The following is an 18,198-nucleotide window of genomic DNA, read 5'->3' on the forward strand; positions in this document are numbered from 1 at the left end:
CCCCAGGGAGGGGCTGGGGGCGTGGCTCAGTGGTAGAGCCCCTGCCTAGAATCCCCCAGTGAGGGGCTGGGGGTGTGGCTCAGTGGTAGAGCCCCTGCCTAGAATCCCCCAGTGAGGGGCTGGGGTGTGGCTCAGTGGTAGAGCTCCTGCCTAGAATCCCCCAGTGAGGGGCTGGGGGTGTGGCTCAGTGGTAGAGCCCCTGCCTAGAATCCCCCAGTGAGGGGCTGGGGGCGTGGCTCAGTGGTAGAGCCCCTGCCTAGAATCCCCCAGTGAGTGGCTGGGATGTGGCTCGGTGGCTCTAGGTGGTCATGTGTGAGATCCTTGTATCTCTCTCTGGAGTCCCTGAGCAGAGAGCAGGTAGCCAGTGATCGGGGTTCCAACCCAGTCCAGTTCTTTGCTTGCCTTGGCCATGTCCCTACCCCATGCGACTCTCAATGTCTCTGCTCTCACTGGAAATGCTGAAAACATTCATGGTGGGAAGAAGGCTCAATAAATAAAGTGCTTGCTGTTCAATCCTAGCACCCACGTAGAAAGCTAAGGGCATGGTGGCATACCTGTTATCCCAGTTCTGGGGATGTGGGGACAACTGGTCAAAGCGGCGAGCCTCAGGCCAGAGAGACAAGGTGGACAAGGTCCAAGGGATGACACTTGGCACCGACAGCTCACCTCCACACACAGGTGCACACGCAAAGAACAAACGCATAACATTTGGCACCGCCTATGGAGGCCTCTCTGTTCTAGGCTTGCATCCATTTAGACCTTGAGGTCTTCCATGGTGTATTCCAGCCTGTGTATGAAGGTGAGACTAGCCATGTGTTTGAGCAGTAGCAGAGCTAGATGTTCCCTGTTGTGCTTTGATGGGACCTACATGTGCGCATACATACACACACACACACACACACACACACACACAGAGAGAGAGAGAGAGAGAGAGAGAGAGAGAGAGACAGACAGACAGACAGACAGACAGACAGACAGACAAGAAATTTTAAAAGTCCTTTAAAAACTCAGGAAAAGACCCATGTTAGTGGGGAGCAAGTGGAGATTCAGGACGACCGCCACGTGTAAAAATGTCTACTCCAGATCATGTCCAGGCCATCATCTAGAGAGGGTTTTCAGTATGTAGACGGGGAGCGCAGGCACAGGCAGTTATCTGCAGTATGCCATTTATCCGAGGACTTGGTCCAGGAACAATCCTTGTGGTTGTCTAGCATAGTAGGCCCCTCCCCCTCCTAGAAGAGGATTTTTTTTTTGCTGCAGGGCTACCCTTAACCCCTGACCCCTCTGTCTCTGAAACAGAATGAGAGGAATATTTATCTGGGACATTCACTGTGTAGACTCAGTAGATAATGTATGGAAACCACAATGTCATTTGTCCCTAACTGCAGGAAATCTAGGTTATTATTTTCTATCTCCAATCCACTTTCCACACTGAGCTATTACCGAGAGAAAAACTCCTCAGCCTCAGGCTTCTGTTTGTACCTTCCTATTATTTTCCCTCCAATAAATGTGGCATCATTAGCAGGCCTTGCACCCTTGTGTGCTGCACATAAAAATTAACACCCGCTCCTCACCCTGACCCGCCAAAGAGACTCATCCGCTGGACCGCGGCAGCGGTCCCTTTCCTGCGCATCCTCGATGGGAGAGGCGGCTGTGGAATAGTTCTTGCATTTTCAGAGAATAATGATGGGTGGTGTTCAGAGCTGAGAGCGTTTCCCGGGATAAGGCTTCTTATGTAATTATGGTCGCGGCTGGATCAGAAGCATTAGCGGGTGGGATTTCAGCGAGCCAGGGTCAGGAGGCTGCGGTGTGTGTTTGCAAAGAATGAATACGCTTACTCGAGAGGAGGAGGAGAATGAAGCCCTGTTTTTAAGGTTATGGGTGAATTATGATAATAAGGGCACCGAAGAGAGCAGGGCCAAGCATGAGGGACATCGATCCGAAGGGAAGATTAAAATGTGCAACGAGAGGCCTGTGCAGGCTTCCCAACGTGCTTCCCACGCCTAGAAAATCGGCAGAGAAACGATAGACAGAGGACAGGGTAAGACGACACAGTCGTGGGCAACCAGCCTCGGAAGGGTTCCCACTCCTTGAAGTCTGACCCCGAGAGCTGGAACAGCTGTCTGGGGCTTTGTCTTGACAGTCAAGGCAAACCTTGTATGGGCTGTACTGACGGTTGCAAGCCAAGGTCTTCCTGAGGACGCTTGGGTCCTCAAAGCAAGGCCATCAGCTGGACACAGCGCTGTTGAGCTTTGCTGACTGGAGGACATAAGGCCCCGCCCCCACCCCCAGAGAACGCGGAAGCTGTCTAAGGGTCCCAGGAAACCCCACACTTAGTCTGCAGGTGCGTGGCTGTAGGTTTAAAGCTTATTTATTTATTTGAGGACTGGGAACACAGAAATGCTACGGCAGGGTTCTCAACAGAGCAAAGCAAAATAAAACAACGAAAATTCGTTCAGGGTTAGAACTGGGTCCTGGCTGACTGGGGCCTTCTGATGGGTGAGAAAGGAGCAGAATCTCAGGTCTGTGCCTGGCAGTGGCACAGTTCTGAGGAGTGTATGCATGAAGCCTACCTTAATAGTATTCAAGGGTGCGTGGAGCGGCCTGCCAAGTTGGGGGCAAGTGGCTAGAGTGAGGTAGTTTCACAAACCCCAAAGGAGGATTCTAACCAGTCTGAGTTCTCCATAGTAAAATATTTATCATACAAATAAGCAAGCATTTTTCTCCCACCAGGCTCCGGCTCTGTTTCATGCTGTTAATCTCTTTGGGAAATGCAAGAGCATGTTTCCATATAGACTGGACAGGAGTGAGCTACAGATGAGTCCACACACTTAGAAGCCCGCCCTGGCAGCCTGAGCTCCCAGGAACATCCATTCCAGGTATTCAGGCAAACAGAGGGTTTCCTTTCCACCCCAGCAACAGCCTGGATCTTTAGGAACTGTTTGTCCTTCCCTACAAACATCCCTACAGCATCTGTAGTGTGGTGTGCTGTCTGTGGTAACACCCAGGTTACCGGGTACCCCAGACAACATCTGCTATCACCAGATGCCATTACAACCCAAAACTCTCAAAGGCCACATTGCCTGCTTGACAGAGTTATTGCCATCTGACTTAGCATTTGTGTGTGATGGTTAATCTTGCCTCTGGAATCATCTAAGAGACATGCATCTGAATGGAAGTGTGAGGGCATTTCCAGGAAGAATTAACTCAGGGGAGGGGGCAGACTCCTCCAGAGTGGGCAGTGCCTTCTAGCATCCCAGACACAAAGAGGTTGTAGGGGATAGCAGTACTTTGCCTGTCTGCTTTTGCTCCTTGCTGGTAAGTGCATCTGCTCTTTTGTTGCTACCACCCTTCACTGACATTGGAACCCAATTTGTTTAGACTTCCTACATGAACTGAGGACCAGTGGCCCTCTAGGAATCCCCCAGGCCTCAGGCACTAGACTGGGACTTCTGAAGTAACCAGATGCTAGGATTGACCAGATCCTTGGTTCTCAGGCTCTCCAGCATGCACATGGCCACTGTTGGATTCCCCAGCCTGTCTCTAGTAAATTTGCCTTGTACTATATAGCCATACCAGTCCTGTGGTACTATAATACTGTATTACAGCACTATAATGCTGATTAATGCAGGGTGCTGGAAGAAAATACCACCTACTTCTTCCATATGTGTTTGTGATTTTCAGTGATGGTCCCACCCAGACTTCCCATCAAACTCCAAAGTCCCAGTTGAGAAAACAGTGCAGTGGGAAAGAACGCTGGCTGTGCCAGCAAGAGGACACGAGTTCAAGTCTCTGGTACCCACAGAAAAAGTCAAACATGGTCGTGTTTGTATGACTAACCCCAGTACTATGGGGGACAGAGAAAGGACGGTCCCTAGTGCTTGCTAGCCATCAGCCTAGCCCCAGAATCATTGGGACTGAAGCAGAGAGTGGTTTTGTAAAAATGTATTCTGCTAGTAGATGGCAGGCTGAGGTCTGAGGCCAGGCAGGGATGCTTCTGGACTCTGTGCCATCACCCCCTTTGCTCTCTGCCTTGCTGTAACACAGCGCCTAAGACTGGTAGAAATACCAACAGCACCCTGAGACTCAAACCATGCCAACTGCAGCTCATAGCTGCTTCCTTTGCTACATAAGCAAATCTGTTTAAATGAACAGCCTTGCTTGTGTGTTTCCTTTTCATTTTTTTCCAGACAGGGTCTTACATAGCTCAGGCTAGCCTTGAACTCACTAAATAGCTGAGGATAACCATTAACTTACTTTCAGATCCTCCTGCCTTCACATCCTGAGGACTGGGATGACAGGCATGTGCCACCACCACCCAGGGTTTCACACATGAAAGTACTCTGTCATCTGAGCTACACCCCCAACCCCACAGAGCAGTGGTTTTCAACCTTTATAAAGCTATGACCCTTTAATACAGTTCCTCATTTTGTAGTGGCCCCTAACCATAAACTTATTTTGCTGCTACTTCATAACTGCGATCGTAATTATATTTGCTATTCCAAATATATGATATGTGACCTCCAAAGGGGTTGAGACCCACAGGCTGAGAACCACTGCTGTAGCGTTTCCTTCGGGTACAATGTCTAGAGACAAGAATGGCTGGGATGGAGGTGGCCCTGCTCATCTTTCCCATGTGTGGCTCTTTAGAGGCTACCCAGGTGACACTCCCAACAAGGACACGTGAGGGGTGCTATCCTCATATCCTTCCACTTGTATACATGGTCATGGAACCTCACCATCCCAGGTCTGACAGATGTGACCTTGCATGGTACTGCTGACTAAATGGCACTTTACGGTGCGTCTGTGACCAGCACCAATGCTTCACGATGCACTGAAGAGTAAATGACAAAGATTTAGAAGTGGGCTGACAGACCATCTGGACAGTGAGATATGGGGACAGAGAAGAGGGTGGCTGCCAGATAGAGACACTTGGACGGCAGGTGGCATTCTTGCAGAAGAGCGTGCCGCAGGTTGACCATCCCCACCAGAGCTCCTGCTCAGGTCCACCCTCAGTGAGGCCCTGGGAGGTAGGGTCCACAGGTGGATCCTTTCTGAGGTGGACATGAGCCACCCAGTGAAGTCACTTATGAGCTCAGGCATTAGTGCATTACCCAGATCCTGGATGGTGGGTCTGTTGTAAATGTCATTTTATTTAGTTATTTTAAATTTTGCATGTGTGTGGATGTATGTGAGTGTGTACATGCATGCATGCATGTCCATGCATGTACCTGTGAGCATGAACACGTGGAGGCCAGAGGTCAGCTTCGGTGTCACTTTCCAGGGTCTCTCAGTGTCTGGAGCTCCCTGAGTAGGCTATGGTGGCTGGACAGTGAGTCCTGCCATCCTCCTGTCTCTTCTCTTCAGAGCTAGTGTGAGGACTGCAAGTGTGCACCACCAAGACTAGCTTTTTTTTTTTTTTAAACACGAGTTTTGAGGATTACAGACTAAACTACCTTGCAGGTCCTATAAAAGTCCTGCTCACTTCCTCTTATTTGTGCCCCACACATACCATGTGACCTCTGCAAAGTCCCCACCAACCAGCAAGGGCTTCCCCAGGTGCAACCACCCCACCTTAGCCCTCCATCCCTAGAAACTGCACCTTCCCTTAAACACCCGCCTTTAAGACTGAGCTGAAAACGCCATCGTTCCTTGTGAGGTATGGGAAGCTGCCAATCCCACTAGACCCAGCCTCACTGTCCACATGGGGCGCTAGGCTCATTTTAAAATCTCAGGGGCTAACATTTTACTGGTTGCAGAAGCCCTGCAGACCTCGGGAGAGCAAACCTTTATTCTTTGCAAACTGCACAGTCTCTGGCATTCGATTCTAGCAGCAGCAGATAGGTGGAGGCTTCCTTATGAGTCTTACAGAAGGACCTCAGAAATGAATCTGGCCCTGCATTTGCATGGAGGCACTGGTGAGCAGTGAAAAGCCATATCATCCATCTGTTTACCAGCTCACGTGGATAAGAGCAGGGAGTCCCAGAGCAGTGATGCATGCAGAGAGAGGACTAGGGAGTTGACAGTGACTGGGGCCCGAGGGGATAGGGTCAGGAGGGCTGGAGATGAAAGCCAGAAGCTTGAGGCAGGGTGGAGCTCAAGGAACCCTACTTCTTCACAGAAAAGTGTTTAGGTCTCTGGGACTCCAGGTGACAGACCAGAATTTTATTATTGTGCACCTCTGAAACTATTGCCTGTTTTAGTGTGGCCTTCTAGGGACAACTCCTTGGGGGAATCAGGTATCCAGTTCTGTTTGTTTCATAATGATCTGTGGCCTGTTGTCATGTGGAGGGCAGGCTCTTCCTAAAGCGTGATTTAAGCCGTTTCCCTAGCCCCAGCCTGAGTCCATGGTGCTGACTCCAGAGGCGGCTTGCTACCTTTTCCAGAGAGAGGGCATTTCAACGGTGGCTTCTAAAGCTGCCATGATTGTGGCTGCAAGCACCTGCAACCTCCAGGCCACCAGGTTTAGGAGATCTTTGCTCACAGCAATACTTGTATCTGGTGGCTGCAGAGATCCTGCAATGGACCATCAGGGAGTGAAGATTGCCACACCCCCTGGAGTGGACTACAAGGACTACAAGGCGTCACCCAGGCCCATCCTAAAGAGAGGCAAGTGCTCCATACAAACGTGCCTTTGGGGGTCTCTGTCTCTGGGCTGATGGAGATGAATGGGTTTCAGGTGTGTGTGTGTGTGTGTGTGTGTGTGTGTGTGTGTGTGTGTGTGTGTGTGTGTGTGTATTAGAAGACAGTGTTAGACACCCTGGAATTGGAGCCAGATAGTTGTTAGCTGTTGTGTAGGTGCTGCGAACGAACCCCAGGGGCCTCTTAAAGAGCAGCCAGTGTTCTTAATTTCTGAGTCTTCTCTCTAGCCTAATCTGTCTTTAATAAAAGTGAAATACTTCCTTTAAACCAAGGTTTAGACTGGCAAGATCAAAAGCAGTTGTCAGCAGAGACATTTGTCACTGGCCCATCATTTCAGATGAAGAATTTCACTGGAAATTGCCGCTAACTTGGAGCGTCTTATGAATGGGGACCAGGTGGATGTCATTGGTGACAACCATCCTCTGGGCCATATTCGGGGACCCTACTCTTGAAATGCCTGTTTTCCCATGTGCAACACTGTCACGGTTTGAATACTTGGCCAATGGGAAGGGACAATATTAGGAGGTACAGCCTTGTTGGAATAGGTGTGGCTTTGTTGGAGGAAGTGTGTCACTGTATAGGTGGGCCTTCGAGGGCTCCCATGCTAAGCTCTGCCAGGTGAGTAAGAGAGACCTTCCTGCTGCCTGTGGAAGACCGTCTCCATCTCTGCCTGGCTGCCTTTGGAATCGAGATGTGGAACTCTCAACTCCTTCTCCAGCACCATGTCTGCCTGGACGCTGCCATGATAATAACTTCCCACCATGATGATACTGAACTGAACCCCAGATACTGTAAGCCAGTCCCAATTAAATGTTGTCTTTATAAGAGCTGCCTTGGTCATGGTGTCTGCTCACAGCAAGGAAACCCTAAGATATACACACTCTCCGGCATATGCAGGACATTCACCCATGCTCTGGATCTGTCTCCGCTCTCAGGCAGAAACCACCAAGGTCCCTTCCCTGCTCCCAGGGCTGCGGAAGTCACCCTACCACCCCGAGATTCAACTCCAAAATAGCATTTCACCCACTCCAACCTCTACTGAAGGCTGGCTTGCAGGACAGTAAGTGACTCTGGATTATGTCAGTTGTCCTGTGCATACGAGTCAAGCTGTCTTCCTACAGGGCCCATGGGAGACCTGAGGATGACTGGACCTCACTATGATCCACCAGGCAATGGTAACAAACATGGACTCTTTAATTTGACTAAGTAAGAGAATAAATAAATGAAGGTATTGATGGTGCTTTAAAACACCATCTGCTGGCTTCCTGTCAATCTGATCAGAGCTGCGTTTCCCGGCAGCCTCTCCCGTTTGGGGGGGTCAGTGCAGGCCTCATGGTGGGAGACGGTATTTCCGAGAGCCGGGTCAGCATCCGCTATGAAAAACTAGCCTGCCGTTTCCTAAACAACGCCGGCACAGCCCAGAGTGCGGGGAGGCTGATTATGAATGGGTTTGCCGTGGACCACAAACAGATGGAGGGAATTCTGGGTTAATACCATGTAAATTTCATTCCAGAAGAAAGCCTCAGTGCCCTGCTTGAGAACAAAGGAGGCCTACGACGCTCGCTCAGTGTCCAGGAGATGCTGGCTGCTGCTGCTGGCGTGATTTATGTCCACCTGCTCATTGTCTAGTAGAAGTAGGGGAGAACAAATCTCCTGCCCTTTCTCTCTGCCATTCCTCACCCCCCCACCCCCACCCCGCCATGCACACAGTGTTCCTTACCCAGAATCACACCGTTGGGCTCCTCTGGGGGCTGCCACACGATCCGCACTGCTGTAAGCCTTACTTCGGGGAACACCAGCCGCACGGGGGGACCTGGGGCTGAAGGAAAGTACAGTGAGGTAGGAGTCACATTGGGTTCTGTGGACAGCCCTCATGCTCTAATGGCTGCCGTGGGTCTCCTAGAGGTGGTACCACCTTTTTAATTTTTTATTTATGTTTAAAAAAATCTGTTTACCTTTTAAAAAGATTTATTTATTTGTTTTGTTTATTTATTTATTATGTGTATAGATCTGTGATAGATGTTGTATGTGTATAGTTGCTCATGGAGGCCAGGAGAAGGTATCAGATTCCTTGGAGCTAGAATTACCTGTGGTTATGAGCTGCCCAATATGGGTGCTAGGAATTGAACACAGGTCCTCTGAAAAAGAACAGTCAGCATTCTTAACTGCTGAGTCATCTCTCCGGCCCCTTATTATTATTATTTTTTTTATTTTATACCAGGCTTTAGGGGAATTGAACTTAGGCTCTCACACTCACTCAGTAGGCACTTTATGGACGATCACGGGTGCGTTACCTTCCCTGCCCATGTTTTCACTTCTGGACCCTTGCAGGCTCCATGTGACTCCCTAATGATTTTGAAGAGCACACTTTATTTGGAATCCTGACCATCTGACCTAGAAAACCATGCTCAGAAACTATGCTTGCAGGACATGGCGACACTAGCCTGAGAGTCACCTATGACGCTGAAATAAATATTTCACCAATATGAGATCAGATTCCTTTGCTGGGTTTGAAGCTTGAAGACCAGGCATTTGGCAACTATGACGGTTAGTACTGACTGTCACCTTGACATGGTCTAGAATCAGCTAGGAGATATACCTCTGGCCATGTCTGTGATGGGCTTTCCAGTTGGGTTAACTGAGGTGGAAGACCCAGCATTTGGCAACTATGACGGTTAGTACTGACTGTCACCTTGACATGGTCTAGAATCAGCTAGGAGATATACCTCTGGCCATGTCTGTGATGGGCTTTCCAGTTGGGTTAACTGAGGTGGAAGACCCAGTCGTATGGGTGTCCCTATTCCATGGGATGGGGTCCTCGATTGGATAGAAGGTAGCAAGTGAACTGAGTACCAGCGTGCATCTCTCAGTGTGAGTAGCTGCCTCATGCTCTTGTCACCCCATTCCCACTACCACGCCGGACTGTGTACCCTCAAACTGTGAGCAAAGTAGACTTTGTCCTTTACCTTGATTTTGTTGGGTATTTGGTTACAGCCACAACACAAGTAACCAATACAACGAGTTATCCCTTAGCACCATTCCCCACCGCCACCACCACTGATGAAGTACTTGACAATCCTTTAATCCTTCCTGGCCTACGCTTGCCTCACCTCCCCTGCCCTGTCTTAGAAAATTAAGAGCCGATGCTCACAGATGCATATAATAATTCTTCTGAGTGGTTCAGTGCACCGATAATTTAAAATGCCGTTATGTCTTGTGGAACGATTGAATAATAGGGTCTCAGCCCTCATAAAATATATTTGCTTAAACGGATAGGCAAGTGAGTGTGTGGCCAGTGTGCAGACTTAATCATGGATCGATTTCCACGCATGGAGCATGGGGTAAACCGATGAAGAAACAGAATGTGGAGAACTGTCCACTCTGGAAGGGTGGATTTGGATGTGTGCAATGACGCCCATACATGGGTGAAATAAATGTTCAAGGGAGGCCACAAGCTTGAATGTCAGGACTAATTTATAACACCAGTGTGACATAGCAATGACCTCCTGAGCTGTCCCTGAGGCTGGCTGGATCGTGTCAAAGTGAAGAGAAAAGATGTGTTTATATAAATAACATAACAATAAAAGAAAAAAATCATTGCCCGATTAAATGTGTCCGTTAGGTGGAATAATGGCCGTGAACACAGAGATGTTTCTGAAGGGTCTCTCCCTTCTTTTCTTAGGACTAAACAGAAGCAATAATGAGTACAACTTGCAGCTTACTAACGTGGCTTAGTCACTATTTCCCCTGAACCTCCCATCTACCCCCTGCCTCTTGTCTTGGAGAAAGCTGAGGGGATCACCCCACAGAAGCAGTGGTGATTTCGACTGTCAATGTGACAGGATCTGGAATCGCCTAAGAGACAGACCTCTGAGAATGTCCATGATAGACTTTCAAGACTAGGCTGACCTAGGTGGGAAGGCTCATCCTAAGCGTGACTGACACCATCCCATGGGCTGGGGTCATTGCCTGAATAACAAGGAGAGGGTGAGCTGAGCACCAGCGTTCACCTCTCAGCTGTGGTAGCAATGAGACCAGCTGCCTGTTTACTGCTGCCATGCCTTCCCCACTGGGATGGACTGCACCCTCAAATGTGAACCAAATTGACCCTCCTTCTCTTAGGCTACTGCTCAGGCATTTGGTCACAGCATTGGGAGAGATGAGAAGTTCAGAGCCAAGGCCAGATCCAGAGGCTGTGTGAATGAGGGAGACAGGGCTCTCTCCACGGAGTAAGTAGAACACGCTGTAGCTCATTATCCAAGAAGATGCTTAAACAACCATATTGTTGTTTCCATCCCATCAGACACTTCTGATCCCGAGGTGGGCGTTAGGCAGATCAGTATTTCCCCCCTGACATATTCATTACGGCCTGTTAAATAACAAACGTGTGAAGGAGCTAACCTTTAAGTGTTTCACATCTGCAAAGTGGAAAAACATATTTACTGATGATTTAGACTTCCATAAAAACAAAGCCAGCAAGATGTGCTTGTTACTCAAATCTGGAAGCACCAGAACCTGGGGACCCCTGGGTGCTGTCAAACATGCTGCTTTCTGTGCAAAAACTTATAATTAACAATCTGAATGCAAATGGTGAGACCCACCATCCCCAGGAGAATGGACGCGGAGGGCTGGAGAGGAGTTTTATCTAGATCTGTAGAGCTGTTAATAAGGGGATGGACTCATGGTTCACAACATAGCCAACCCTCCCAGTCCCTGTCCATAGCACAGTTAGCATCGAGATTCCTCATAGTCCATAATCAGGGTGTAAAAATCCTCCCCAGGCTCAAACTGGCCACATAAATGCCCAGTGAATGGAAACAATTTTTGTTTTGTTTCCATTAACTAGAAAGGAAAAAAAAGTGGTTCAAAATTTACATTAAGAACCACTACAGTCTGAATTGTTTGGATTGGAAAACTAAGCCAGAAAGGCAGCAGGACCAACCATGTACTTACTGTCATCTTTGGTGCGCTCCAGGATGAGGGGTGAGCTGGGGACCCCATTCCCAATCCGTGTGAACGCCAGCACTTGGAGCTCATAGACCACGAATTTTCGCAGGCCAGCCAGCAGTGCAGACTGTGTGTGGTTCCCTCGTACCACGTGGCTCCTGGGCTCTGGGTCCAGGTCTTTGGCACGGTATAAAACCTGAAGCATCACGTGCAGATGGTTACAGCTCAGTGCGTACTTGGAAGGGGCCTCCCTGTGCGCAGGGTACCAGCTTAGAATTGACTGGCAAGGACCACCCAACCAACTGGGTTTTCTTTGTGAGGGCAGCTGTGTTGAAGCTTTGGATCTCATTTCTATCCACTGGCATCAAGGGGGACGGTGGCCATGAGGCAACTATACTCCAGAAGAGTGGCTGGGGTCACACAGCTCTGCCCAGGGCTTGGTGATTTGGCTGCCTGGGCACAATTTGGCAAGATCCAAAGCTCTCAACTATAGTCATGCCAAATGCTCCCACTGAAGCATGGACTTGATACTGGGCACAGATGGCTTGCTGTCTATAAATGGAGCTTGTGGCTCCATGAAATCTCTTGAGCCCCAGCAGCTTGCTCTTCTCCACATGCACCTGAGGCTTGCCTCTAACAGGGATGGCCCGAGATGGGCTCCTCCAGGGTCTCCTCCTACTTCTCTCCTTGGTCTTCCCTCTAAGTTCATCCCCTATGAACTCTCTCCAAGGTAAGTGATCCAAGAGCTACAGCTCGAGAACCATTTTACTATGGGAACCAGGAGAGTGACATGGAGCTTTGTCCACTGAACGTGCTCAACAGGACTGCCGTGTAGCAGAAGACTGCCAGTGTTGTGTCTCTGTGGTATACTCTGGATTACCATGCTCCCTAGGACAGCCACATAGGCTCCAGGAGGAAGCTGTTATAATACTTGCAGATATGGGATGCATATGAGCACAGGTTAGAGGAAAAGCAATTGGGACTTAGTGACAGAAAGGCAGCCTGGCACAGTGGTAAGCACATTGAAAGCCCAGGCTGGAAGACTGCTATGAGTTCAAGGTCAGCTGACACTCTACAGTGAGTTCAAGGCTAGCCTGAGCTACAGTGTGAGATCCTGTCTAATAATAAATAGTTGTCCCTTCCCATCCCCCAAAGCAGAAAAAAAAAGTTACAGAAAGGCAAGAGAGGAAAATGCCTAAAATCTACTGAGGATATGTGGAAGGGACTTTCTTATTGTACTAGGGACTGAATCCAGGGACTCATGAATGCTGAACAAGCAATAGGTCACTAAACTATACACCAGTCCCTCACTAGGGGATTCTAGGCAGGGGCTCTACCACTGAGCCATGCCCCAAGCCCTTCAGTGGGGAATTCTAGGCAGGTGCTCTACCACTGACCCATGCCCCAGCCCCTCAACTGACAGATTCTATCTAGGCCAGTGCTCTATTGTTCCAGTCCATTCAATCAATGAGAGTAGTATAGCATAGTGACAAGATCCAGAGAAGTTCTTTGTGCTGCTTGGGAGACTAGAGCTAGAGAAAGAGCAAGGTCACTTTTGACAGAGGAGAAAGAAATAGGAGTTTTTAAAGTGTAGGTAGCAGCTTAGAAGACCCAGAGAAGCTAGGAAGGTCCAACTCCAACAGAAGTCAGCCCTGCCTAGGCCCACTGCAAATCAGCACTTTGAAGAAGCAGGGGCCACTTCCCATATAGTCCCTAATTTCTGATAGCAACTCTGGGAAGTGACCACCGTGATCATACTCTTTCACAAAGTCAGAGACAGAAGCTGCATGGTTCACAGGCCCAGGGTGCCTCAGCCAGAGTAGACAGAGCCAGGACCTGGCTTGCTGGTCAGGGTTCTGCTTGTATTTGCCTCCTGAATGATGACCAGAAAGCACTTCTCCCAGTCCATCTTTCCCAGACAAGACAGCTAACATAGTTATGAACTTTTCTTTGCTCAAGTGACAGATTTGTGACACTTTACTACCAGCCCCGAAGGTGAGCAAAGTCACCATAAACAGGTACCTTGTAGCCTAGGATGAGCCCATTCTGGTCCTGCTCAGGAACTGAAGCCCAAGTCAGTAGGATCTGGGTGGAGCTGACAGCCTCTGCAGACACATTTTCAGGAGATGCTGAAGGAACTGCGAAAGAACATTTCACACAATTAGCGGCAGCTGTCTCTTGCCTTCTATGAACAGAAGGCCATTTACACACACACACACACACACACACACACACACACACACAAACACATCACACACATGCAAATGCATGTGCATACACACATCATACTCATGTACCCCTGCACACATACGACACATGCATACATAACACACACACACACACACACACACACACCCCACTCAATCTGTCCTTGAAACAGCAGTGATTCTGAATGCTCTAGGTGGATCAGATAAGCCTGCAGGTGCACAGCACATATGTAAATCTCTTTAATATGAGCAACAAATTCCATAAATCCTGGGTATTTAGAACTCAATTCTACCTGAGCCTGGCCAGCAAGAAAATCCTCTCCGTCTGTTTCGGATATTAACTTAAAGAGCTGCAGGCTTTTATCTTGAATTGGAATTCTTCAATTTTAGATGGATTCTAGTTCACTAGCTAGACATGGAGGTCCATGAGGGTTGGACAGAGGAAGTGGACAGTGGTGTGGTGATGGACAGAGGGACAGACCCCAGGGATTGTGTTGCTGAATATGAAGGGAGGGTTAGGGGAGTTTGGCCTAGTACCTGTGTGTGTCTCAGATTCCTAATTGAGTTAAATCTCGAATGATCAGGGGGAAGAAGGTGTATCCTCTGCTTTTTGCAGATAAACAGAGAACTAAGTTGATCTACTTGGTTGTCTATTCTGTGTTTTTAATACTGGGGATAGATCCTGGGGCCTCACACATGCTTGGCAAATACTCTACTATTGGGTTGCAGCCCTGGGCCTGGAAATATAAGGCTGAGGAAAACTATATTTCATTCTATTTATTGTGGTATGTGTGTATGTGTGTGTGTGTATGTGTGTGTGTGTGTGTGTGTAAGTATGCATGTACATCTCCGTGTGTGTCTCTTGTATGAATATGTATGTGTGTCTGTGGGTTTGCAGATCTCTCTCTCTCTGTCTCTCTGTCTCTCTGTCTCTCTGTCTCTCTCTCTCTCTGTGTGTGTGTGTATGTGTGTGTGTGTATGTGTGTGTACACTTTACTGCATGTGCACACATGTATATATAAACTAGAGGTCAACCCTGAGTTTTGTTCCTTAGCCACTTTAGGTTTTGACACAAGGTCTGTCAATGGCCTGGGGCTCACACATTAGGCTAGGTTAGAGCCCCAGCAATCCTGTCTCTACCTCCCCAACTCTGGGATTACAAGCGTGAGCTACAACATCTACCTGTTAACATGGGGTTTGGGATTCATAGTCAGGTCCTTATGCTTGCAAGGCAAGCAGCCTTTATATATATATATATATATATATATATTTTTCATGAGACGGTACTTGTTATATATCAGTCTGACCTGCAACTCACTTTGCGGTGTTTGAGGTTGTCCTCAAACACCTCCCCACTTCCCATCGTATTTCATTCAAATGACCGTTTTGTTATGGAATTGCCTAGGAGGCAGTCTTCACAGTTTTTGACCCATGTGCATGTAACACAATTCTCTTACATTTAGGCATTTTTGTCAGGGTGAGTTTTCTTTGCTGGAACCAGCTGTCTTGATATGACGGAATCAGATACAATGTGAATATAGACAGCAGCAATTCTACAGATAAATATTTTATATTCCATCAGTCTGTCTAATCTGTGGCCTGTGCAACACGTGTCCCATGATAGCTAGGAACATAGCCCAATACATGTAGATGGCAATATCATATCCCAATGTCAAAACGTTGGGCACTCTATACATTGCCATTTGTTTGTTTATGGAGCCATTAACATATCAAAGCCTGATCACACAGGAAAGGGTGGAGCAGGAAGATGGTGGTGGTCAGAAGATGCACTGTTTAAGGATTAGCTGAACAGAGCAGAAGGCTTCCCTGGACTTCAGCCTAAAGGACACACCTTGTCCCAGGACCTCCAGGCTGAAGAAGGAGGGCGCATTTCAAGGTCATAGCATCTCTGCTGTAGGACGGGGCTTGGACATATGTCTCTGCAGTGCTGTGTGGGGTGGACATTACAGGCATGCAAGGACAGGGCTACAGGGAGATCACAGAGATGCTAGCATGAGCCAAGGAGGCAACAGAGGCTGTGGTTCTGCTATGGAAGATCCTGGACAGAGCCTCCCATAGGGTGCAAGCCCCGGGACACCTGGTCCCAGGCTCAGGCTTCCACAACCATGAAAGAACACGCTCACTACTCAAGCTGCCATTGGGATGTGCTGCCACAATGTTATCCAGTTTTTCTATTTCCACATCTGTTTATGTGTGCACATGTGCGGGAATGTGTTTCCATTTGTGTGTGTGTGTGCACGCGTGTGTAAGCTAAAGACCACCTTTGGGTAGTACTCCCCAGGATACTCTCCATCTTGTTTTATCTGATAGGTTCTCTCACTTTTACCTGGGGCTTGCTGATTTAGCAAGGTGGACTGGCCAGTGGGGCCCAGGGATCCTCTCATATCCAGTTTATAGCCAGCAGTGTCTTTCCTTTTCAAGTCTCATTTACCTTTACAGAATGTCGCAGATTGTCACAGACCACTAGACCACACTTCCAGCTACTATTATGTCATTTAAATGTGGTTTAAAATGTTTGGTTTTGTTTCTAAACTCCATTTGGGATTGTGAGATTATTACATTAATTTGTGCATGCGTGCGTGCGTGGATGTGGTGGGAGTTATATACATGCATGTGGGTAGAACGTGGCATGTCACATGAAGCATGTGGAGGTCAGAGGGCAACCTGCAGGAATTGGTTCTCTCCATTCTGTGAGTCCTGGGGATTGAACTCAGGATATCAGGCTTGGGGCCAAGTACTTTTGCCTAATGAACCATCTAGCTGGCCCTGGTGGCATTATTTTTAAGTGTCAGGGAAAAGACTGTTTTGATTACCTGGTGTCAGCCCTGGGCTAAGTTCTTGGACTGCATAAGAGGAGGAAGTGAGCTTAGAGCTAGTACTCATGGCTCCCTGAACCCTCTTTGCATCTGCATAACACTCCTGTGTCCACCTTCCCTGACCACAACTGTGGCCAGGACTGAGAGTTGCAGCCACCCCTTCCTTCCCAGAAGCTTGCTTCCTGTCACATATTCTGTTGCCACAAGGCAGGAGTATGCCTAAGAGTGTGCTAGCCACTGTTGGGTGGTGAGTCTATATCAGGTTTTGCACAATCGCTGCCCGGTGTGCGAGGCTCTGAATCCTGCACATCGTGCAACCATTCACTCTGCTGTGGTTTCCGTTTGGACCTTCCTATGGGTATGGAGTGGCATCTCCTTATGACTTGGATTTGCATCTGTTTCCTGGCTAATGATGCTGAGCCCCTCCCCGTGTGCCTGTTAGCCATTTGTCTCTGTCTCTGGAGAACTGTCTGTGCAGGCATTTGCTCCGTTCTTAATAGGATCATTTGCCTTTTCATTCTGAGGGAAGAGGTGTTGGGTATTTATAGCTGAACCCTTTGTCAGACATAGCACTTGGAGAGGAATCCTCCAGTTGAGAGTCTTTTCATTTCCTATATGATATTTCCTATATTCCTATTTAAAGCCCTGACACTTTAATTTCGATGGAGCCTGATTGATCTACCTTTTTGTTGTGGTTCTTTGTGCTTTTGGGTTCTGCAGTCAGACTTGTACATTGATTTCTCTTCTGGGAGCATCCAGAGCACACGTACAGCGCATATCAGAACCCAAACTCGACACAGGCCCAGGCTGTGCTGGGCTCATCCGTTTTCTACGCTGCCAAGGCAGACACAGGTAGATCTCAGGGGCAGGCACTCTTGGTCCCCTGTAGAAGAGCACTGCCTCCAAAGAGGACTTTGGGTTCTCCCCTAGCATCCATGGATTCCAGGCTGGCCCCTTTATACCCAGCATGGGTATCGAGGGCTCTAGAAAAACTTGTGATAGCTGAGGGGATGGCTCGGACAGTAAAATCCTTGCCTTACACTCATGAGGGCCTGAGTTTGAGTCTCAGTGCTCATAGTTTTGTAATTTTTATTATTTGTTTGTTTGTTTATTTGTCTTTTAAAGCAGTGGGCTGGAGAGATGGCTCAGCAGTTAAGAGCACGGGCTGCTCTTCCACAGGATTCAGGTTCAGGTTTAGTTCCCAGCACCCACCGAGCAGTTTACAACTGCCTATAACTATAGTTCCAGGAGCTCTGATGCCCTCTTTTGGACTCAGCAGGTACCAGTCATATAAGACCTACATGCAGGGAAAAGACACCATGCACAGGGGAAAGCCTGGTGTGGTGGCTCTCAATATAATCCCAGTGCTGGGGAAGCTGAGGCAGGAGGATCCTCAGTGCAGCCTAACTGACAAGCTCAATGACAACGAGAGACCTTGTCTCAAAGGAGGTTGACCTCTGGCCTCCATCATGTGTATTCACACATGTGTACCTGCACCTGTGTACATGGATACGCACACACATGAACAAGCAAACACCTAGGGAAGATCTACAATGGCTACTCCA

At 48.4% G+C, this 18,198-nt stretch overlaps 1 protein-coding gene across 1 annotated transcript in view; it reads right to left on the minus strand.

Moving 5' to 3' along the window:
• The window catches only part of Sdk1 (sidekick cell adhesion molecule 1), a 429,935-nt gene that overhangs the window by 107,283 nt on the left and 304,454 nt on the right, over positions 1-18,198 (minus strand). The window contains 3 exon segments of the mRNA XM_032887198.1: positions 8,363-8,461; positions 11,596-11,785; positions 13,612-13,727. Coding sequence (XP_032743089.1) covers positions 8,363-8,461; positions 11,596-11,785; positions 13,612-13,727 — 405 coding nt within the window.

This window comes from Rattus rattus, chromosome 16, assembly GCF_011064425.1.
Source record: "Rattus rattus isolate New Zealand chromosome 16, Rrattus_CSIRO_v1, whole genome shotgun sequence".
NCBI lineage: Eukaryota > Metazoa > Chordata > Mammalia > Rodentia > Muridae > Rattus > Rattus rattus.